The sequence below is a fragment of the Pituophis catenifer genome, unplaced genomic scaffold (assembly GCF_029215685.1).
Source record: "Pituophis catenifer annectens isolate HBS135680 unplaced genomic scaffold, rPitCat1.0.hap2 SCAF_4, whole genome shotgun sequence".
Lineage (NCBI taxonomy): Eukaryota > Metazoa > Chordata > Lepidosauria > Squamata > Colubridae > Pituophis > Pituophis catenifer.
Window position 1 is genome coordinate 73,933,286 of NW_027256884.1, and position 25,187 is coordinate 73,958,472.

Sequence of the window (25,187 nt, forward strand, 5' to 3'; positions counted from 1 at the left end):
GAATACTGTGGGAGTTTTGGCTAAATAACCTTTATAATGAAAAGAGGGAACATTCAAGCTTTTCAGGATGAGTTCAGTGGAACAGGTAAGTGAAACCCAGGAAATAAGAAAGAGGGTTAAAATGTCTTTTTTTTTTCTATTTTCCATTGCGTGCCACAATTTGGAAACTTGTTTCTTTGACTATTGCTGGTTCTCTCCACAAAGTCCCCGTAGAGAGAAGTAGACAGGAGCCAGATGAGGGCAACTCTTTTTGAACTCATATGATGGTGTAGAAAGCTTCAGTCTAGCATACAATAGATTGTGTACCCGGTTATTTCTGATTGTAGACAAGTCTTTGAAATCCAAATGCGCTAAATGAGAGGGGTATAAGAGCACATTCATTCATTTCCATAGTACCAGACTGTTGCAGGAAAATTATCACCTGTTAACCCAGCTTCATATTCAGCTCTCCACTGGATTTCTTCAACCAATAGTTGAATAGGTTCTACCACTGGGCAATGCCATTTTCAAATCAGTGAGGATTGTAGGTAGAGTATGAATTTATTTAGGAACAGGTATCAACTCTATGTGCACAATGGAAGAATTTTCCCCAAGAAAATTTCATGTACACACCAAAAGAACTAGTTCAGAGTAATGGAAATAATGTTAGTGCTAAGGACTTGTTTTATTTAACTTTTTTTTTTTGCATAATCATAATCATGCTATGAGCAGGACAAGGTGTGAAGGATGTAACCTTCTTCAGGAGGAAGAGAAGTTACAGGGGAAATGAATAAAAAATCCTTTGTCTTCCCATTTCAGATATATCTTTGCATCAGCTATTTCCATGATTTCTATTATAGTTTTTACAGACAATATTAAACTGAAACATTATTTGTTCAAGAAACACTTTGAAAAGAAATGGTATGCATTTAAGTAGGTCATATTTAAAATATTTGCACATAATTAATCGACACTAGGGGTGAGATTTGATTTATCATGTACATATACTTAATGCTTATGCTCGGTTTTCATATGCATTACTTAGCCAGAATCCTTCCAACAATCCTGAAACATAAGATAGACTTACTATGCCACAGTTGATTATGGGACTCACAAGACATATGTACCTATCCTGATCTAGGCCCCAAGAACAGATTCCAGTCTTGATGCCACTGAAATTGCTTCTGCTGCAGAAGATGAACTGCCAGATTCTAATATTTGTTTCTGCTACAAAAGGATACTCTGTATACAGCAAGCAAAAGTAGATCACAGTGAAAATGAAAATGGTAAGAAGCATAGAATTCTTTGATGTAATACAGTATAGGTTGTTGCCTCTCCAAATCTTCTTTAAGCCCTGTACTCTTCCTTTTTATACTAATATTTGTTTTTTTTCTTTCTTCGAGCAAACATGTCTGAAATATTTTAGCTCGACTGGTTTTAGAAGGATAGATACCAGGAAAACTGAAAAGTCATGGTAGAATTAAAAAGAGAATGGTATCAGTGAACACATTCATTACTATTCAGGATCCTTCTTCCTGAATTTGAATGAAAGAATGGAAATAATAGTAATAGTAATACAATTCTGAAAATTATTGACAGCTCTGCCTTGAATATCTGTGCCTTGAGTTCTGTTTATGAATTGTATATAGATAGTTTTCAAACCTTTCAGAATAAAAACAGATAGTAGCATCTTTGTTGGAATAAGTCTTCTACAAAACAAGCATAACATTTGTTTTGGGGACACAACCATGATGTAGATTTGGGGTTCTCTCTCCACCCTTGTTTTGTACTTAAGCTCTTGGTTGTTTTAAGATTATTTAAGTGATTTTTTTCTTTTCTCTTACTTTCTTTTAATAAATGAATATTTTGAAATTCATGATAGCCATTTATGAATATTCAAAAGTCCCATCATATGCAAATTCATTTTTTTGTTCTTGTTTCTGATAATGTTCTCAATTGTACAATTCACTGTAGTCTGTTTTCTGTTGCAACTTTTCAAAATTAAATCATACATACTTTGTTTAGAAATAAAGTATTGATGGGAGGTGAGAATGAAATACTGTTAAAAATACTATAGAAAGAAACCCATGTCAGTGTATAGTATCCAAAAGTCAGAGGGTGCCTGTGAAGATATAATCCTGCTACATTAAACCTTGCAACAAAACCAAGCATCTACTTTCCCTACACATTTATACCAACATCATGAACTCCAACGACTTTACACACTAGCTTCACATGCTCTTTCTCTAATGGGATATATGCCACTATCTACTAGCAATGCCTTTCTGATTCTACAATAGACAGATCTTGTGTCAAAGAACTAATGGACACAAATTTGATATCAGGATTCAAATAAGGACAAAGGTAATCCAGGACACTCTAGGTTAAAGAGCTCAGGGTAACTGTTTTGGAAGATAGAAGCCATACCACAGAGTGAGAGGCTGTGGAGCTCACACACATCAAAAAAGGCTACGTTAAAAGGCCTTAAGAAAAGCTTTTTCAACATATTACAAATGCTATTTGAAGAGGTACTTGTAATCTGAATAATTCTTATCCCAACTTTAAATCCTATACTAATTTAACAACTCCATGCATGCCTTTTAATAAAATTTACTGTTAAAAGATGCCATCAGGCTCCTTCTCATCATCAACAAAAAGTGTTCCTGTTAGAAATATGTTTCAAGCCTTTGTATGTAAATTCATATGAAGGAATCTGGGGTCTTTTAAAATGTTATTTTGGTATACAGTAAAATCTTATAATTGCATGCCTTTTTAGACATTTTTATTTCTCACTTTTCTGTTTGATTCCCAGAAGAGATTGCAGCGCCTCGGTGCCATTTTTTAATCCCACTAAGGCTGCTTCCTTTTATCCTTGCCTTATTTCTCACTTTAATCATAGCAACAGCCATTGCCTTGAGTGGTGAGTACAAATTATTTATTAGGTTCTCAGTTAACCATCAAACAGTTTGCATTTTTCATGAATCTCCCGCCAAGAATATTAATTGGATACTAAAAGTTGCATCTTGAATTATTGCTGTTGAAATATTGCTAATAAAAAAACTCTCATGAGCTTTGTAAAGTAAGATAGTCATTAACAAGTCTAGTCTGGTCTTCCCCCAACTTGATGCGCTCCAGAGATGTTGGACTTCAGTCCTCAATGATTCCCAGGAAACCTGGCCAAAGTACAAATTGCCTGGGAGATCATGGAAACTGAAGTTCAGCTACTCTGAAGGCAACCTCAGCCCTGGGAAACAGGTTATTGCAGAGAGTCAAATCCTTCTTGAGACCCATTATATGATTTCAATTTTGTTGTACTCCCACTTTTTCCTAAATATTTCAGGTATCTGCTAGCTTTCTTTCACAAGGTCAAGCACCTGAAAGTTTGCCAAACTTTCAACATTTCTATTGCTATGCAAATGTCAACATACATAGATTATCTTTCTTGGGGCATGCAGTCACATTGACCACACATAATACCACCTTAGTTTATTCATCTAAGTATCAGCAATCTTGAAGTGGCACTGGATTTTCCCCAGTCTCTATTTTATTATGGAATGGTGTCTTATTTTAAGAGCCATCATAAACTAAGAAAAACCAGGGGAAAATAATTAACCAAACTTTATAGTTCACACAAAGCTGTCAGTATAGAAGGATTGGGTTATAAAATAGACGGGGAATAGACAGACTCACAAATATCTATGTAAACATTTTTTATTGACAGTGAATGAGTGTTAGCCATTTCACATTGTACAGCTGATTTTTGTTGCCATATGAGAGTGTGGAAGAAAAGCAAATGGGAAGGAAGGAGAATCTGGATGGAGAAAGTTAGAGAAAGGAATGGATTTTTATTTTAGCTTCCATCACAAAACAATTATAACATTTCCTTCTTTCCAATGTTCAGACAGAGGAAGGTTGCACACATAATTCCTGTTCCAATTTGTGAGGGTCAATCAAATATCAAAATGTTGCTGTTTCATTGTAGATGGTATTTTGAATGAACAGCATAATAACATTTGTAACCACAGATGATTCTTCAATGTACCCTTTTTCATTTCTTCCTTATGCATCTCTTTTCTTCACGTGTACATTTTTTAATAAATCTGGACCTTGTGGTGATTTAATACAATATGCTTTTTTCAGTTTATTTCAATTGCAGTGGGAGGTTTCAGTGCAGATCTTCCTTTAAATGTATTGATCAAACAGCAAGGTGTGATGGCGTCTTCAATTGCAAAGATGGAGAAGATGAGTACAGATGTGGTAACATTCAGTTTTATTATGGATGTTATGTGCTATTTCCCCTCAAGGCTTGTTTTGAAGTGAAAAAGAAAGACTAATCTGTGGCAATTTCCACATTAAGTTTCGCACTGTAGATAATATTCCACATTACTAAAAGGAGAAAAATATTTGCTCCAGGAGATCCTTTTGAGGAGGAAATAATAAAATACATATAATTTTTCCTTCTCAGTGGAGCATTTTTTTAATTTTGAGAATTTAAAATTCCTGCCAAAATGAATACAATTTCTTTATTGTGCACTCATCAGGAATTACAATTTTAACTGAACATGTGCAGAAAAGCTACCATTTTATACAATAGTGAAAAGAGCTGTAGAGATGACCTTGCAGAAATTATGTGAAGGCAAAGTGATTTAGGAAGAAAACATTATAAAGAACTCAGTCCAGCTCTGTCTTTACTCTCTTGAGTATAAAAGGAAGGGAAGAATAAAGTAGCTATATTTTCAAGTTTCTGTTATTTATTAGTAAAGTAATGCTCTGATATTAGTTGTGGAGCCTGTTTCCTTGAGCTTGCCATAAAGGGGTGGCAAAGGTTAAGAGGGCTCATTTATTCCAGAAGCAGCATTGATTGCAAAAACTTATTTTAAAAAATCACATAACAAAGTTATGCACAATATTATATTTTACTTCCTGAACTAGTCTACTAGAGGTCTTACCCAAATAGCGTAAAGAGAGAAAAGCAAGAAGGACTTAGCTGCTGCAGTTGTCCTGTCTTTACAATAATGATTATTAAACACCTGCTGACTTTTTTTGTGTCTCCCTAGTCAGACTGAGCGGCAAAAGGGCTGTGCTGCAGGTGTTCAGTTTTGGAACCTGGCGGACTGTGTGTTCCGATGGCTGGAAAGACAACTATGGGAATGTTACATGTAAATACTTAGGATTTTCAAGGTATTACTTAGCAATTTTGTCAAGTTACAATGGAAACAAAATGAGTCAAAATGTAATTGTGAAAATTTTTGATATACAGTGAACATCTTTGTTGAATTAGCTTTTGCGTTTGGTGTTTCTTTTTTAATTACTGATTTTGATAAGCAACAACACAGTTTCTGAAGATATTCAAAATGTTAGAAAAACTTTGCCAAAATGCAACAGGCTTGGTGTTGCTGACAATTATGTTAAACCTGCCAGGAATTTTTGACACAGTGCAGCACTGTAGACGTAGGCCTTCTCTTTGCAATGTTTACAACTGGGCAGAACAGGGCACACTATAAAATAGTCTTTCTGCTGCAAAAGGAAAAATGAGATGCTGGTGCTGTAATATATGGAGAAGATGCTGGGGATGCTGATGAGAATGAAACTCCAGCATTCTGAGAAGGTTGTAGATTTGCTATCTTGCATTAGATTTGTTTTACTACTATAGTCTATCCCAGATTTCAAAAGCCAGGTAATATAAAAAATCTTAAATATAAGAGTTAAAGATGAACATTTTACTTTAACATATTGGTTAATTCTTACCTTCTACAGTTTTGTAAGCTCATCTGGCTTCCCAGTGGCTGCCATTGAGAATGAGTTCCAGAAATATTTTGTAACTGCAAATCGTTGGTTATCAGCTGATCAACTAACATCACCACAGAATGCTACTGATTTACGGTATGTTTCAGATGCTTAGCTTCAGAAAGACATGCAAATGGGGTCCATGGGCTTCCATGGAACTGCAGAATCTAAACCTATATTATCTGCATGCATGAACTATCACATAATGCTGTTAGATAAGATGCCCTGTGTTACTGGGTTTTACCATTTCTCAATTGGCAAATTCGTAATATGCATTGATTCCGTTCTAAAGGAAATATTCATTGATTTAAAATGTTTTCCCATCTTCAATTGAATAGAACAATTAAAATAAAAGTCATTATTCATTTCAATTCTCATTCCTAAGTCTTTGCAGGGAACAAGTAGCAATGAATTAATTAAAGTGGCCAGTCTCTTCCTGGAGTTAATTTTAACACGTGTCCATGTAAAGGCTTTGTGTAAGTAATGTGACCTCGCTCATATCCAAAATCATGTATATCATTATTCATGATCTGGATATTCTTGGGATCAGAACACCAAAGAATTTACATCTGGGAGATTCCATTTTACCCTGTTTGGTCTTTAATATGGAAAGGAAGTGCTCATATATTCAATTAAGTAACTCTTTCCATATATCTATGTGGAAATATGTATTAAATATGGAAATTCAGACTTCCAGTGATGAACTCATATTGGTGTTGGTAAAGACTATGCTGACAAAATATTTACAATATTGAGCCAATAATCTTTAATAGACTTTACTTTTTTTTGTTTCAGAGAAGAATGTATTTCAGGCAATGTAATTGTCTTAAAATGTTTAGGTAAGTGATTTGGGAAATGGTATAGAATATTAACCCAATTTCCTCACATGAACTAGGGAAGAATGCAGATGTCCAAGTATAAAGACTGGAAAAAATCATTGTGTACAAGTTTAGTTTTAATGAAAGGCAGCTATACAAAACAAGATTGTCAGTTTCAATTAATTTCTGCGAATCTTATGGAGGGGAACTTTCTGGTGGTGATGCCTCAGTTATTAGCATGTTTGGTATAACTGCAGTCCCCTAAAATGATAAGGACAAAATAAGGATAACAGCAACAACAATCATTTGGATGAATAATATCCCAATTCAGGATTATTCAGAACTAGAAAGATTAAATCTTTTCTATTAGATAAATTAAGAATGGGCATTTTATAGTGACCGGTATATGCCAGTGATTTTATTTTTTCATTCTGCCAGCATGTGGTACCAGGATCTGGTACTCCCCACGTATTGTCGGTGGAAATGTGTCCCTGCTCCAGCAATGGCCATGGCAAGCCAGCCTGCAGTTTCAAGGATATCATTTGTGTGGGGGGTCAGTCATCACCCCATGGTGGATTGTTACAGCAGCCCACTGTGTTTATGAGTAAGCATCCCATCTAGAATACTATTTTCTACACATTTTGTGATGTTATCTCCAGTTTCCTGTTCCAATTTCATTGCTCTAAAATGCATCCATATGAATTCTCACACTGGATATTATCTGAGTTTTATCGACCTCCGCACCTTCCGCGCCGACCTAAAGACATGGCTTTTTCACCAACTTCCCTGATCTGTTGTGGATTTTAACTTGGGGACTGGGGATTTTAAATTGGTTTTAATATTATTTAACTCTTATTTATTGTCGGGTTGTTTTAATTGTTGTGAGTCACCCCGAGTCTTGCGGGAGAAGGGTGGCATATAAATCTGACAATAAATAAATAAATAAATAAATAAATAAATAAATAAATAAATCTATCTTTCTGGTCTTCATGGGTTCAGCCTCCATACACGTTTGCCATCTTCTGAAAAGGTGGTCTCTCTGTTGTTTTTTTAACCTTACCACGCTGCTTCACATTTTGCTTCACAACAGCAGAAAAGCACTAAGATTTGTCATCTGTATATTTTAGTTATAAGTACTTTTCATTACAGCAATGACATGGGAATCAACTTTCCTTGATTGTTTTTCAAAATACTGGTGTGATATAGAGAGGCAACTAATTATTGCCATCTTATCCTGGTTGAGCCTGAATGGCTGGATGTAGGCTATAAGCAACTTTTAAAAAGTGAATAGATGTGATACAAAGTCATTTTCACTTACCAAAATGATGCAGTTATAATTTCATATTACACAGGAGACATCAATTTGGTTTCGTGCTTGTGCTGTAAACTTCTGCAACAGTGTCAATAGAAACCTTATATTTTCTTTCTACTTTTCTTACAGAATCACTCTGAGTTATATTTCAATGGCTATCTTCAAGCACAATGTCTGTGGAGATTCTCAGTCATCCAGGTTATGGTTTTCCCCAAAGGTGCTTTTTCAAGAGGCAATGTGCTTTATTTTTCCTTGAACACATTTCAAAGACATCAGAACTGAAGAAGCTTCTTGGATCAGAAATGAAACATCTTCAAGGAAAAACAAAGAAAATCCAGTTGCCTCTTGAAAAAGCACATTTGGGATGATTTTCAAGCCTGGTTTTGATGTTTTAATTTGAATTCTGGAATTAATCAGGAGGATGGAAGTATTTGCCAAAATGTCCCTGAATGTTGCTGTGAAAAGGTGGTGATGGTGGGAAATACAGTATAAGACTTCTGCTGACACTACTTGCAGATGTTTATACAAGTAGTCCTTGACTTACAACTGTAATGGAATTTGGAATTATGGTCATAAGTCATTGCAGTTGTAAAATGAGGCATCAAATGACCAGACCCTATTTTTCATCGGGGTTTTTTTTTTTTTTTTTTGTGGTATTGCTTAAGCAAATGCCATGGTGATTAAGAGAATGCTGCAGTGATATGATATGATATAAAATATATGATTCATGTGATTCTATATTTTTGGAAATGAAATCTTATTCATCAAAACTTATTGAACATAAAGTTCAAAACTTTACACACAGCCAATTTTAAATGTTGAAAGATATTAATTTCTTTTTATTTGTAACTTTTTCACTAAAACAGTTTGTACCTACCAGGAGCTTGGACTGTTCATGTGGGTTTAGTAATCCTGGAAGAAAGTCCTGTTAACCCATACTTAGTGGACAAAATTATATACCATAAAAATTATAAGCCTAAAACAATGAAGAATGATATAGCATTGATTAAGCTGGCTACTCCACTTGCACTAAATGGTAATTTTGACTCCCTTGATTTTCTTTTTGTCTTGTTTTGTATTTAAAATTCATATTGAGAAGGGTAACCTAGATTTCTCACATGTATTATTTGCTACAGTGCTAACATTCACTTTTGGAAAGTATTCACTTATGGAAAGAATATTATATGACCATGAGAAAGTGAGACCTGTAGGAAGTTGGAATATTCTTTTTATGCTTTTCATTTCTCTTAAATACTGTGTATTTGCCATGGAAACCATTTCCAGAAGGCTTCTGTGCAGGTTTCTGATGATGTGTGATCTGATGCTCATTTTGCAGAAGCAGTTATGATGGAGAGGAAGGAAGGAAAGGTGTGGGTTATGATTCTTATCTCAGTACAACTGTCCTCTGGGAGAGACAACCAAAACCCAATTTGCAGAGAGAGACTGTTTCGTAATCTGTACAATGTTAAGAGTAGTTGAAGACAAGCCAAGAAGACCAAGAAACATGCCTTTTGTTCTTCCTTTTCTGATAACTTTTCAGTGAATGAGAGTTATATTTTCAAAATAAAATCTAGTTTTTAGAAGTTATACAAAGTATGCAGACTCATTTCCCTCCCACTAATAGTATCATTTTATATTTTACTCTTTTCATCATTTTCAGTGAAATGGTTTTATTTTATTAAGTTATGCTGTTTAGAATGGATTTGGCATTTTTATTCTACCTTCAAGTGTTTCCCAAGAGCTAGGCAGATGTTGTTTAATGGTTAAAGATATCATTCTTATTATTTTACGGGTTCGTGGATTTGAATAGATTCCAATTGCGTAGAATTGGATTTTTAATTCAAATAATTTAAAAACTAGATGTTCAATTCAATAATAGGAAGTCTCTTGTCACTTTCCCTACCCTCTATAATCTCCCAATGCTGTAGTTCTACAAAAGAAGTATTCAAAAAAACTGTATTTATATGTTTAAAAGTTCTGAATCTTTAGAAAAAAGATGAGGGATGTGATCTCACAGTGAGTGTTGTTTGCTTAAACAGGTCTTGTAGAGCCAATTTGCCTTCCTAATTTTGGAGAACATTTTTCAGAAGGGAAAATGTGTTGGATATCAGGATGGGGAGCAACAGAAGAAGGAGGTATTCATTTAAGTCTTTGAAATTTTCTCAACCAAACTGTCACATGTAAAAAAATTAATTCAAGACACTCCCATAAATAAACCCTAACCCTTTATTTCTAAAACAGAAAATAAATTCATAAACACAAAATGGAAGTAAAATTACTATGAGGTGTTAATTATTGCTTTATGTACAAGTAGTCCTCAATTTACAACCATAATTGATCCCAAAATTTATGTTGCTAAGAGAGAAATCTGTTAAGTGAGTTTTGCCCCCTTGTATGACTTTTCTTCCTACTTTTGTTAAGTGAATCATTGCATTCTTAAATTAGTAACACGGTTGTTAAGTGAATCTGGTTTCCCTATTGATTTTGCTTGTCAGAAGGTCGCAAAAGGGGATTGTAAGACTCTGGAACACTACAACTGTCATAAATATGAGTCAGTTGTCAGGCATCCAAATGTAAATCACATGACCATGGGGATGCTGCAATGGTCATAATGTGAAAAATTGTCATAAGTCATTTTTTCAGTGCTGTTGTAACTTTGAATGGTCACTAAGTGAACTGCTGTAAGTTGAGGACTACCAACTTACTAACCATTTTGTACCAATAAAATAAATAAATGATTAGAAATATGAAGATCGTCTCCTATCTCCTACTTTATCTAAGGTAAAAGACTGCAGGAGATGTTCCAAGCATCTGACAATATCAAATTGTCTACTTCCTAAAATATAAATACCACACATTACTTTTGCAATGTGTGGAAATTTGATTAGTCTATTCTATAGGTTGATCTGAATACAATTAATTTTTGATTTTGCACTCCTCTGAATTTTACATTACAATTCCTGCTTAAAAATTACACACATTTTTTAAAAAAATATTTAATTTTTTTTAAAAAATATTTTCATCCTGTCATTTTATGTTGCCAAGGTAGCAAATATAAATACTCCGTCCTCCTCCTCTTTTCCGCACAACAGCCCTGTGGAGTGAATTGGGTTAAGGGAGAGTGAATGGCTCATGCCTAAGGCAGGACCAGAACTCACAATATCTTGGTTTCTAAGGCCACACTTTAACAACTAAACCAAACTAGCTCAAAATTGCATTATATTAGGACAAGTCACAAAATGTGCATAGTAGAAAATGCTGTGTACAAAAAATGCATATCATGAAAAACATACACAACATGAAAATAAATCCAATTTTTTTTGTTTTTAATTGCAAAAATTATACAGTAATGACAGGGGTGTGTTCTACTTACCTTTACTACTGGTTCACAACAGGATTGCGCTTCTGGCATGCGCAGATCATCTATGACGGCATCTGGATGGGTGGGCAGAGCTCCCCCCCCCGGTTTTACTACCGGTTTGCAAGAACCAGACCGAACCGGGGGCAACTCACCACTGAGTAATGACTATAATTGACCTTATACAAAATAAATCAGATTGGGAAGACTGCTCCATTTCTGATTCTAATTTACATCCACTGGAATGTAGTGGGGATTAATTTCACCCCTAGTTGAGATTCATAATTTAATGTTTTCTTCATTGAATGTCTGGTTGAATGTCAAAATTCCTTCTAAACAAACAAACAAACAAAAATAGTTGATACAAATGACCCATCTTTTGTATCATCTACAAAAGATCCACCCATCTTTTGTATCATCTACAAAAGATCCACCCATCTTTTGTATCATCTACAAAAGATCCACCCATCTTTTGTATCATCTATCTTATAAAGCAGCAATACATATACATAGTTAATGAATAAATAAATATATTTACATTTATTTATGAATATAAGACTAATAAAATATATTAAATTGTAGGAAATCTTCTTAGGATATAGTTATATTTTATTATTGCTTCTAGCTTTTTTTTTTTTTTTTTTTTACAAAGCCATCTTATCACAGAAATGGAAAAACTAATTATTGTCTTGGGATATCAGGTGATACTTCAGAAACCATGAAATATGCCGGTGTTCCTCTAATTTCTAACAAAGTGTGCAATCATGGAGAGGTCTATGGAGGAATTATAGCATCATCAATGCTCTGTGCAGGTTATTTAAAAGGAGGCATAGACACGTGTCAGGTAAGAACATTTCTTATTGCTACATGTCTAAATTTTATTGTTGATTAAATGTTCATTAAAAAAAAGCTCCTCTGCTGACGTCCAACTGATGTCACGGTGAGATCGGACATGAGGAGTGGGTCTCCGTGCTCCCATGCAGAGTTGTCCCTATTGGAGGGCTCCAGAAGGAGATAAAGCCATCCTGTAGGGGTGGTGAAGTAAAGAGGGGCACCCTGCAGGTCGCAGAAAGCTTCAATTCTCCTGTTTGACCCAGGGCTTCTTCCCTCTCATCCATGACAAGGAGAAAAGGCAGCCATCATGGCTCCCATGAAGCTGGGACAGACGAGGCAACAAAGAAATGTGCAGGAGTGGTGTAGATGAACAATGACTGGAGCTGGGTAAGAAGATTCCTTTTTTATTTAGACCCTAACTTTAAAAGAAAAAAGAAGAATATCCAGGAAAAGAGACTCTTAAAACTATTTCTTAAAGCGGCGAATAACCATAGAGAGAAAAATTCTAGATCTGAAAGAAAGGAACTAAGGTGAGAAAATCTAAAGATCTTTTAAAACATAGAAAATTGGACTTTTAACTGGGTAGGTGTTCTGGAAAGGCATTATAAAATGTTGGAACTATCTACTTGAATAGCTGACTTTGCTCCCATAAATTGAATTAAATTTAGATTAATCAATTTGTTAGACTCAAAACAACGCTGAAACCTAAACTAAGGTTGCCATCTACTGGTGAACAGAAAATATTCCATACCTCTACAAGCCTGCAAAATTTTAGATAAGAGAAATAAACAACATCCATCTAGAGGACTGTGGTGATACTCACTGTACTATAACTATCTACTTTATGATTACTGGACGTTATTGTGAGAATAAGGAAGACCTTTAAGTAAAGTAAAGTGACTCTTGATTTTTGGAAAGCTGCCTGGACTACTTAATTAATAATCCTGAGGTGTAAAGAACTATGGTTATTGAACTTTCTGTGGAGCAACATTGGAACTGAATATATTGTTTTTGGACTATTGAGTAAGAGCGGGACTTACCAAAATAAGACAAGATGCTCCTTCAGGGGAAAATGAGTGAGATTTCAAAAGAAATGGTGTTGATGTTTCAAAGCATTAGGGATACTATGACAAAGAATCACAGAGAGATGAAGAACCTAGTACAAGGCATAAATGGAAAAATAGAAAATATCTTACAACTGATAATGAATGAAGATCAAAGAGTCCAGGAAAGAGATGAGACAACAGAAAGAATGGAGGAAAAGATAGAACAGACAAATCAGCAAATAAAGCAAGGAGATGAGAAGAAGACAACAAAGTTAATAATGACTGATGAAATAAACCAAGGGGAAAGTACTTTAAGAGATTTAAAAATGGAATAGGATAAGCTGGAAGATACTTTTGAAAGGGAGATACGGGCTTGGGTGAACACTCTGGAGACCTGGCAGCTTAAGGGGATAGAGATGGGAGAAATATTCAAACTGAATGGTGAGGAAGCAGATGTTTATAAAGACAAAGATCTAAGAGAGGAGTATGGGAGGCAAGCTAAAAAACTAATAAGAATTGAAGTATTAAAATGGGCAAGAGATGATGGATAGAAAGGATTTTTTTTCTAATATAATGATGGCCCGGTTAAAAACTAGAATAGAGATAGAAATAAGAATGTACACTTTTATATAAAGCAATAGTTAGATGGAAAGATTGGAGGTTGAAAGATGGTATTATTATGTATGTTTAAATAATATGATGATCGGTACTAGAATGGTGTATTGAAACATTGAACAACCAAATAATGAAGGACTATGTCTTAATATAAACATGTGTATTAACACTAGGATTAGTAATGATGGCCTGACTAGAAGCCAGAATAGAGGTAGAAATAAGAAACAGGGGGAATATTAGCATATATAATGTTTATATAATAAGCAATAACTAGATAGAAATACTAGAGGCTGGAAGATGGCATGCTCAAATAATATCATTGGCATTAAAATGGAACATTGAAATATTGAATGACTATTTTAAAACAAACATGTATATTACTACTAGGATTACATAAATTTGATTAATATAACAAATATTATTAATATTATTATCGCTACTTGTATCAAAATGAATTATACCCAGAGGCCACACTGTTCATGTAAGGATATTGATGTATGCTTAAAAATAAAAATCCAATAAAACTTTTTTAAAAAGTCCTCTGCTGTCAGTCTTATGTAAACATATTACCTTTTAAAGAAAACCTCTAAATGGCATTTGATGACAAATTTTCTTCACCTCAGCCATAGGAAAAAGTCCATGGGTCACATCAGCCTGTGATCAAATTATAAATGCATGCAAATAGAAATGATATAGGACAGTGATGGCAAACTTTTTAGAAATCAAAGGCCCAAACTGCAACCCAAAACCCGCTTATTTATCGCAAGGTGCCATCACGGCAATTTAACCTGAATAATGAGGTTTTACTAAAATAATGATAAACAAGACAGAGTTCAGTTAATTGTTCTAAGAAAAACATGATAAATGCACTTTTATGCCCCTTAATTTTTTTTCTGCTTTTGAAATATTATGTTTAGCAACAATAAAAAAGAAAAACTTTTGTAATATCATTTCTCTTTCCCTCCCTCTCTCTCCCCCTCTCTTTCTCTCTCTTTCCCTCCCCCTCTCTCTTTCTCTCCCTCCCTCTTTCCCTCCCTCTCTTTCTCTCTTTCCCTCCCTCTCTCTCCCCCTCTCTTTCCCTCTCTCTCTTTCTCTCTTTCCCTCCCTCCCTCTCTTTCTCTCTCTTTCTCTCATCTATCTATCTATCTATCTATCTATCTATCTATCTATCTATCTATCTATCATCTATGCATCGGTGCTCTCCTGCCCAATTTCACGTGTCATGTGAATCCAACCACTTGGGCTGTGGAGGGGGAGTGGAGGATGACAGGCAAAGCCAAGCATTAGTGATACATGCAAAATCTATCCAAAATAAGGCAACTCCAACCTGGATCCTGTCGGGGAGACACCCCCACTTGCCTCTCCCTCTCTCCCCGGTGGGGGCGTGGGAGGCCTGAGCACTGCTCCCTCCTTGGAGGCAACCAGCAAGCAAACAAACATGGTGCTCCGGCTGGGAGGTGGCGATTTGGAGTCCCACCTCTGGCCGATGAGAGCGGAGCAGGCAGGGCACACACCTTGCCCGCTGCCACTGTGGCATTTAGAGCCACATTTGGTGGAGTTTGCAGGCGGGCTCAGTGGGGCCGCTTAACAGTGAGGGAGACCCCAGTCCATTTGGTTTGCTTCAGCATGGGGTGGGAACACAGAAGTTGGAAGAAATCCATGCCTCTCAGCATTCAGCCCTCAAAGACTCCTTTTGGGTGACTGGGAGGGGAGGGTGAGGGATGGGGCCAGCCAGTGGTGGGATCACATGACAGGGAGCCACAGTGGAGTGATGAAAGAGCCCGCGGCTTGCCAACACTTACCCTATGGCATACTGTGCTGGGACGAAGGCACATGTGCTCACAGATAGGGCTGTGCGTGCCACCTCTGGCATGCGTGCCATAGGTTCACCACCAGGGATATAGGAGATGTAAGGAAACATCACTGGAAATATTGTAAATTAAGAAATTCACCCACCATGTTTTGTTTAGGAGAACGTAAGAAAAGGAAGGATGGCAAGAATCCAAAGCTTAGCCGTTAAATATAAAAGAACTCAGTTTCAGTTTTTGGCAAAGATCTGCTCCTGCTTCTTACAGAAATATCCCTCTTTATATGTGTTGCCTCTGGAGATGGTGGTTTGGGATTCTGGGCATCACTTCCTACTCTTCTATGGAGAAGCCCAAGTTGAGGGAGACAGTAGAGAATAACCATGATAAGCTGATAGGTTATAATAAGCTGTATCAATGTTTCTCAACCTTGTCCGCATGAAGATGTATGGATTTCAACTCCCAAAATTTCACTCATCTTCAAGTGGCCAAGGTTGAGAAATACTGAGCCACATGACAATGACAAAAAGACGTTTCTTTTTTCATAAAACATTTGTCAGATTCTCAGAAAAGTCATGCTGTGAACTCATCACAGAGACAGTCTTCCTCTTCATTTGCAGTTGCTAAGCAGCTTGAATAAAAGCTGACACTTGCTTGCTTAATTAATTGCTCTACTGATTTCTAAGATGGTAGTGCAAGTATGGTGTAGGATAGCAAATGTTCTCAAGACTATGAGTGCTCAGATAATTATCAACAATATTTTTCAGACATGGGCACATTATGTTTTTCTCTTTCTCTCTTTCAGGGAGACAGCGGGGGGCCATTGGCATGCAAAGATATGAATACTTGGAAGTTGGTGGGAACAACCAGCTTTGGGGTGGGCTGCGCAGAAGAAAACAAACCTGGAGTCTACAGTCGCATCACCTCATTTCTGGATTGGATACATGAACAAATGGAGGTTTACTCTCTGATAGTTTCTTTTCTGGGCTTAAGCGTATTTTATCCAGTGGGAGCAGGCAGGCAATTATGTTTCCTCCCTCCCCCCCCCCGGGGCATCAGTAGTGGGGGATAAAATAGTCAATATGGCAGCCACTACTGTGTACTCAGATCCCAACCCTTTTTGGTATCCACCAATGTAAAAGGAAATGGACTTCAATTATGTGGTTGTGTTCGCCATCTTAATTCCTTCCTCCCTGCAGATGTTCATGTTTTTCTCTGTTACAAGTATGTGAATGGCACAACAGAAAAGGATTTTGCTTCATCTGTAGCTGATTTGATACCATATTAAGTTTGCAATTGTAAGAGCAATTGTTGAAATCCAGTGTTTATTATGTGGGTGGGAAGAAACCAAGCCCAATGCTTCATTTCCATGAGCAGGAGGAGAGACTGATAAAGTGCAAAGATTTATGCCACAAGGCTGAGTGCCAATTGAACTTTGATAGTATGATAATCCTGCCGCACCCTAGTAGGCTTCTATTTATCCAGGGATAAAACATGAGAAAGATTAGATTTGCAGAGTTATTCTTAATCATTTCCTGCTTGGTTTTGCATTGCTAATTAGAGGCAATTATTTCAGAAATATGAGTAAATATTCCTAACAGAGTAGCAGGCTTCATGCAGGGCACCTCCCAATGTAATAGTTCACTTATCTGCAGAATGACAAACAACTTGAGTGATCAAGTCATCAGATTGATGTTATCACTCTTTTATCACTCTTTCTCAGCAGACCTTGCTCAATCCTTAGACCAGTGATGCCAAACCTTTCAGAGACCGAGTGCCCAAACTGCAACCCAAAACCCACTTATTTATCGCAAAGTGTCAACATGGCAATTTAACCTTAATAATGAGGTTTTACTACCTAAAATAATGATAAACAAGGCAGAGTTCAGTTAATTGTTCAAAGAAAAACGTGATAAAAAGAATTTTTATGCCCCTTAATTATTTTCTGCATTTGAAATATTATGTTTAACAACAATAAAAAAACTTTTGTAATATCATTTCTCTTTCCCCCCTCTCTTTTCCCCCTCTCTCTTTCTCTCTCTCTCTTTCCCTCCCTCTCTCTCTTTCCCTCTCTCTCTCTCTTTCCCTCCCCCTCTCTTTCTCACTCTCTCTGTCTCTCTCTTTCCCCCTCTCTCTTTCTTTCTCTTTCCCTCCCCCCTCTGTTTCTCTGTCGCTCTTTTTTCTCTCTGTCTTATCTATCTATCTATCTATCTATCTATCTATCTATCTATCTATCTATCTATCTATCTATCCATCTATCCATCCATCCATCCACCCATCCATCCATCCATCCATCCGTGCTCTCCTGCCCAGCTTCAGGTGTCCTGTGAATCCAACCACTTGGGCTATGGAGGGCGAGTGGAGGATGGCAGGCAAAGCCAAGTGTTAGAGATCCAACCTGGATCCTGTCGGGGAGACACCCCCCCGCTTGCCTCTCCCTCTCTCCCCCCCACTGGGGTGGTGGTGGTGGCCTGAGTGCAGCTCCCTCCTCAGAGGTGACCAGCAAGCAAACAAACATGGTGCTCTGGCTGGGAGGCAGCAATATGGAGCCCCACCTCCGGCTGGCAAGAGTGGATCAGGCAGGGCATGCACCTTGCCCACCGCCACCATGGTGTTTGGAGGCGTGCTTGGCGGAGTTTGCAAGTGGGCTCGTTGGGAGACCCCAGCCTATTTGGTTTGCTTCAGCGCTGTGTGGGAACACAGAAGGTGGAGGAAATCCATGCTTCTTGGCGTTCAGCCCTCAAAGACTCCTTTGGGGTGACTGGGAGGGGACGGTGAGGGGCGGGGCCAGCCAGTGGTGGGATCACATGACAGGGAGCCACAGTGGAGGGACAAAAGATCCCGCGGCTTGCCAAAACCCGCCCTATGGCATACTGTGCTGGGGCGATGGCACACATGCCCACAGAGAAGGCTTTGTGTGCCACCTCTGGCACACGTGCCATATGTTCACCACCACAGCCTTAAACTATACAATGGGTGAAGTAAAGGAATAAACAAGCTCTATTGTAAATGAAACAGAATCAAAAATTATATGGAGGTGTAATAAAACAATGTAAAGACCAAATGTGGGTATCATGATTAATGTGCCCATGGAAACTGTGATCCCTACATAACAGCTGTTACATAACAGCTGTTAGGCTCTTATCAGTGAATTATAGATGAATAAACAGTTACAATTTTAATAAGTTCATTGAAAGAAGTTTAGAATGTAATGACAATTTAGGAAGAACATTTGATATACATGAAAGCTTAGCCTAGAATCTTTCCCATGGTTTGTCTATGTATGGATCTTCTGGTTCTGAGTCATTACCTTTCCATAAACTTTGGAGATGCTGATTTTGCAGATCTATGTGGATATGTTCACTAGTAGTATCTCCACATGCGTTTTACAGTAAACTGCATTAACAATAACAGCACCCTTCTGTAATGAAGAACATAGTTATCAACTAAGAGGAATTATACCTTTAAGCTTTTTCAACAACAGACAAAGAAAGGCACAAGTGGTCAATTTATTCCCATGAATTACACTTAGAGTAAATGAAATATTTTAAGTACTTGGATAAAGTTTTTCACGCCTCTAGGAAATTAACCACCCAAGTAAATTCTGGCACTTCTACTGCCCAAAAGAGCATACTATAAACTAAATTTTATAGGAAACGGGGCAAATTACATTCCAGCATCAGTCAAGCTGTTTATGGCCAAAATAGTTCCACAGATTTCATGTGGGATGCAACATGGTCCATATACAAACTAAGGGCTTATGAAAGCACTTAATTTCCTTTTGACTTTGTTTAGTATTCCAAAATGCACTCCTAATGCAATCTTGATTTTTATCCATAGAGAGAAGAGTGGAAGGGAGACGATTAGCATCATCATCGTCATTCATTCATCGAAATGCTCTACAATTCATTTTCAGCTTCGATAATTTTTGTACTTTTTAAGAAAGGTGCTGCAACTTTTCCTGTTTCCTATAACTACACAATATACTTTTACAATGGAGAATTTTTACCTTCTTTGGATGACTTTGTCCAGTCTGGAAATGAAAGCTTATTTGTAAACCATTGGTCCTTTTTTAAAAAATCCCATCCATAATCTGATTGCTTTAAAATGAAACCAGAATGTAAGATCTGGCCAAACAAGCAGAACAAATTAAAGACATGTTTAAAGAATGAGCTAAGGTCCTACACCAAGAATGGAAGGAATACATATAAAAGGGGAGAGGAGACTACCGAATGTTTTATATATGGAATTCTGATAGAAATACAGTTAGATACCAGCTGAATGTTGAATTTATTTAAATGTATAAATTCACTTATTTACTGATTTGAACACAGCTTGACTTTGGTCATGCAGTTACTCAGATACTCAGCTCATCATTATTATCCACCTATAGAGTCCTTCCCAAGGACCTCATTTAACACCATCAACATATGCCCATCCCAGGTCCTTTAGAAGCAGGGGTATGATTCAGCCGATTTGGATCAGTTTGGGAAAACCGGATGTTAATTTTAATCTGGTTAGCCGAACCGGTTGTTCCAAGGACTGGCTGCCCCTGCCCACGCTGCCCCACCCCTCCCAGGAGTCTCCATGTGGCCCACTTTGGATACCAGGTAAGTGCAGGGTGTGTGCGGAGACTCTGGGAGGGTGAAAAACGGGCCTACTGGAAGTCCGGAAACAGGCCTGTTTCTGGCCTCTGGAGGGCCTCCAGTGCCCGGGGGAGGCTGTTTTTGCTCTCCTGGAAACTCAAGGAAAGCCTCTGGAGCCTGGGGAGGGCAAAAACATGTGTCCCATCCCCATCTGCCGTGATGCAGGAAGCCAAGTAGGGCATGCCATGGCCACACCCACCCAGCAACCATGCAGCGAACTGGTTGCTGAAATTTTTCAACCCCACCCTTATTTAGAAGGACTTGCTAAGTGGATAAAAATGCCAAACCAGTCAAAACATCCAGGTACTGTGCGACCAATCTTAATTAGAGAACACAGATTATGTAGTCCCTGATAACAAACACCGAAGTCAAACTGTGTTCAGATCAGTTGCTTGTTGCACAGTCAGATAGATGTCCAGACTGGATTTGGCATTTTTATCTACCTATTGAGTCCTTCCCAAGGATCTGGGATAGACAGGTGTGGATTTTTGATGGTGTTTAAAGATATCATCACAGGATGTAAGCTGCCTTTTGCAACTGACTGATGGTGAATTTGTTAATGTCAATGGTATTCAAGAGGTGCTCCAATTGTTTTGGGATTGCACCTAAGGTATCCATGACCATGGGTATTATCTTTGCTTTCTTTTGCCACAGTCATTCTATTTCTATTTGCAGGTCATCATATGTTGTTATCTTCTCCAGTTCTTTCTCTTCTAGTCTACTTCTCCAGGTACTGCCATATCCACTATCCAGACTTTTTTATCTTTTTATCAATAATTGTTAAGTCTGGGGTGTTATGTGTCAGATGCTTATCTATTTGAATTCTAAAGTCCCAAAGCACTTTAACTTCTTCATTTTTTATTACTTTCTGTATTTTATAATCCCACCAGTTCTTGCTTGCAGGCAAATGGCATTTCTTGCAGATCTTCCAATGCACCATTATTGCTACTTTGTTGTGCCTTTGTTTGTCATCAGTTTGTGTGATCTTTCTGCAGCAGCTAATCAGATGATCAACTGTTTCTCAAGCTTCTTTACAGAGGTGGCACTTGTTGCTGTCTTCTCAATTCTGATTTTGTATGCATTTGTTCTTAAGGCTTGGTGTTGTAAAGCCAGAATTAACCCCATCTCTTCAATTTTCCTGCTTTTCACCATTGCCAGGTGTTCGTATTATCTGCTTTGCCTGCTATTCTTTTAAATGCACTGGCCCTGTAATAATTTGTCTTCCAATGTCTTTTTTCTGTTCTTTATTTGTTCTTTCTTGTAGGTCAGTTTGGCCTCCTCGGTAGTCAGTAAGCCTTCCTGATACACTAGTTTCAGTACATTTTATTCTCTATGTTTCAGATATTCCTCCAGTGGCCTTCTTCAACTGTCTGATTTACTTGCAATATTCCATGCTCACCAATTTCCTTGATAAATATAGTCTGCCAACACAGCTGTAAGGATGAAGATCATGATTCATTGTCATTATTTCTTCTGGTCTTCTTATCCAGGGCCTTTAGTTCCTTTTGAGTCCAGTCCACTCTTCTAGCAGTGTATCTAATGATTGAAATTGCCCATATTTAAATTGCCTTGATGGTGTTTCCTCCACTGAGTTTGGACTTTAAGATTTTCTTCACTGTCTTGATGTATTCACTTCTAACCTTTTTCTTGACTTCAGTATGTTTAATGTTGTCAGCTTGAAAGATTCTCAGGTATTTGCAGTGATCATCTCCATCCAGACTCTTGGAATCTTGATTCTTTCAGTTTTCACTATTTTCCCCTGTTTGATGCTGAGTGTGGCACATTTATCCAGTCCCAACTCCATTGTTATATCTGGACCACATATACAGACATATACAGTTGAGCAATGATTCTGTTTCAGATGGTGTTTTTTCCAGACAGCTTCAGATCATCCATAAAAAAGAGATGGGAGAGCCTGGTAGAAGTTTTTGATGTTTAATAGCCAGGATCAGAGTTATTCAGTATTGTTGACAGAGGAATCAGTGCAATGACAAAGAGTAGTGATGAAAGCGAGTCTCCTTGAAAGATTCCTCTCTTGATATTAACTTCTCCCAGTCTATCACCATTGACCAGCAACTGTGTCTTCCATTGTACAATTGATCTTTGCACAAAACGTCTGATATTTCTTCTGAGGGGGAAATTGTCCCCCTCAGAACGGGCTTGCAATTTGGGTGTCCTCCTAGACTCACAGCTAAGAGTAGAGCAACATCTGACAGCTGTGGCTAGGGGGACCTTTGCACAGGTTCACCTGGTGCACCAATTGCGACCCTACTTGGATCAGGAGACTCTCCTCACGGTCATTCATGCCCCTGTCACTTCAGGGCTAGATTATTGCAATACGCTCTACATGGGGCTACCCTTGAAAAGTGTTTGGAGACTATAGTTGGTCCAGAACACAGCCATGCGAGCTGTCGTGGGTGCACCTAGATATATCCACAGTACACCAATTCTCTGCGAGCTGCGCTGGCTCCCTATTGGTCTGCGGTCACAATTCAAGGTGTTGGTTATTACTTTTAAAGCCCTACATGGCTCAGGGCCAGGTTATCTTCGAGACCGCCTTCTGCTGCATAGCTCTCAGCGACCAGTAAGATCCCACAGAGTTGGTCTCCTCCAGGTCCCATCAGCTAAACAATGCTGCCTGGCGGGCCCGCGGGGCAGGGCCTTCTCTGTGGCTGCCCCAGCTCTCTGGAACCAGTTACCTCCTGAGGTCCGGACCATCCCCACCCTATTGGCCTTCCAAAAAGCGGTGAAGACCTGGCTTTTCTGGCAGGCCTGGGGCCATTGATCTCACTCTTGTGATCTGGCGAGATCCAGCCATGAATGGCATGAATGAGTTTTTAATGTTTTTAATGTTTTTAATTTTTAAATGTTTTTTTATAATGATTTTTAAAAATGTATTGTGAGCCGCCCTGAGTCTTCGGAGAGGGGCGGCATATAAATTGAATTAATTAAATTAAATTAAATTAAATTACTGTTATTTATAGTCACTTGATTATCCAATCATATGGAAGAGAGTCAAATGCCTTCTTGTAATCACTCCATGCTACATACAACTTGGTCTTGCTTCTCTGGCTGTTTTTCAGAATCAACTTGTCAATTAGTTGTTGATCTTTTGTTTTTCTGCTGTTTGGGTGGTTTCCCTTCTGCTCAGGTGGAAAGAGCTTGTTTTCACTAGATGTTGTTAGACTGCATCAACTACCACACCAGTTAGCAATTTAAAAGTTGTTTCTGAGCAAGTAATTGGCCTGTAGGTACCTGATGCAGCCCCTTTTGTTGGATCTTTCATTATCAGGTACATTTTGCCAGATGTTAGCCATTCTTCAATTTCACCTCTTTGCAGTATGTTTTTAAACTGCTTGGCAATGAATAAGTGAAGAGCAATCAGATGTTTCAACTAAAAACCATGCAGTTCATCTTCACCCAGTGCTAATCAATTCTTGATTTTCCTTGCCCTTTTCTCCAACATTTCTGCTGTTATTACAAATTCTTTTATTTCCATTTCTTTTTTTTATCTTATCCACCTCCTTTAGCCAAGCTCCATTCTTCTTGCATTTCTTTGGGTTATTCCATATCTGTGTCCAGAATGTCCCTGTTTCTTCCTTGTCAGGTATTGTTATTCACTGCAGTTTCTTCATTAATGGATTGGTAGAAACATTTCTGATTAGATTGAAATTGGAGATTCTGCCTATAAATTCAAGCTTTGTATCTGCTGATCTTGGCTATAGCTGTTATTTGCAGTTTTATTATTTCCAGTGCTTTCTTAATCTTCCTCTTTTCTAAGTAGTATTTCTTGATTATGGTTTTTTTTTTTTTTTTGGTCTTGTGCTAGCTGTTTCTTTGGAATAAGCTTCAATGCAGGCAATCTTATTCTGTTATTTTTGTACTGTTCTAGAAGTTCAGTTATACTTTCTTTCAATTTTTCTACTTCTTTGGTGATAGAGCTGGTTTCTGAATGAAAACAATTCTATATTCAAGGAGAGAAGCAACTTAGAACTAATGAGAAATTTCCTGACAGAACAATTAATCAGTGGAACAACTTGCCTCCAGAAGTTGTGAATGCTCCAACACTGGAAATTTTTAAGAAGATGTTGGATAACCATTTGTCTAAAGTGGTGTAGGGTTTCCTGTCTAAGCAGGGGGTTAGACTAGAAGACCTCCAAGGTCCCTTCCAACTCTGTTATTCTATTCTATTCTGTCCTGTCCTGTCCTGTCTGTCCTGTCCTGTCCTGTCCTGTCCTGTCCTGTCCTACCCTATCCATGGCATAGGGCCTAGCTATCTTCGAGACCGCCTGCTGCCACCGACGACCTCCCATCGACCCGTGCGCTCCCACAGAGAGGGCCTCCTCGGGCCACAGAGAGGGCCTCCATCAGCCAAACAGTGCAGGCTGGTGACCCCCAGGGGGAGGGCCTTCTCTGTTGGGGCACCTACCCTCTGGAATCAGTTGCCCCCAGAGATAAGGAGAATCCATGACCTCAGTGCCTTCCGCCGTGCCCTTAAAACCTTCTTTTTCCAGCAAGCCGGGCTGGCCTAATTTTTTTTTAAATGTTTTTAATTGTTTTGTTTATTGTTTTTAATTAATGGGGCCAAATTTATATATATATTTTAACTGTATTTTAATATTGTATTTGATGTTTTTACTTGGCTGTTCACCGCCTTGAGTCCTCAGGGAGAAGGGCGGTATACAAATTCAAAATAAAATAAAAATAAAAATAAATAAAATAAAATAAAATAAAATAAAATAAAATAAAATAATAAAATAAAATAAAATAATAAAATAAAATAAAATAAAATAATAAAATAAAATAAAATAAAATAAAATAAAATAAAATAAAATAAAATAAAATAAAATAAAATAAAATCCTATCCTATCCTATCCTATCCTATCCTATCCTATCCTATCCTATCCTATCCTATCCTATCCTATCCATCTATGCTGGCTTCTGCTACTGCCAAGTCCCTCTGGTTTGCCTCTACAGTCTGAGGGAC

The 25,187-nt window shown here is 37.7% G+C and overlaps 1 protein-coding gene across 1 annotated transcript; it reads left to right on the forward strand.

Moving 5' to 3' along the window:
- Positions 1–67: 67 nt before the first annotated feature.
- On the forward strand, positions 68–19,421 carry TMPRSS3 (transmembrane serine protease 3). Its single transcript, XM_070944270.1, has 13 exons — positions 68–85; positions 1,121–1,265; positions 2,792–2,899; positions 4,120–4,236; positions 5,037–5,160; positions 5,737–5,862; positions 6,562–6,605; positions 7,023–7,188; positions 8,763–8,932; positions 9,936–10,031; positions 11,956–12,098; positions 16,360–16,512; positions 19,395–19,421. Exons 1-13 carry the CDS (start codon positions 68–70, stop codon positions 19,419–19,421), a joined length of 1,437 nt encoding a protein of 478 aa, XP_070800371.1.
- The last annotated feature ends 5,766 nt before the right edge of the window (positions 19,422–25,187 follow it).

Bases quoted from the DNA above. Each gene is read 5' to 3' on its own strand.
- TMPRSS3 (XM_070944270.1), top strand. The intron at 5,161-5,736 runs GTATTACTTAGC...TACCTTCTACAG, and splicing joins AAATACTTAGGATTTTCAAG to TTTTGTAAGCTCATCTGGCT. The intron at 8,933-9,935 runs GTAATTTTGACT...TTGCTTAAACAG, and splicing joins TACTCCACTTGCACTAAATG to GTCTTGTAGAGCCAATTTGC.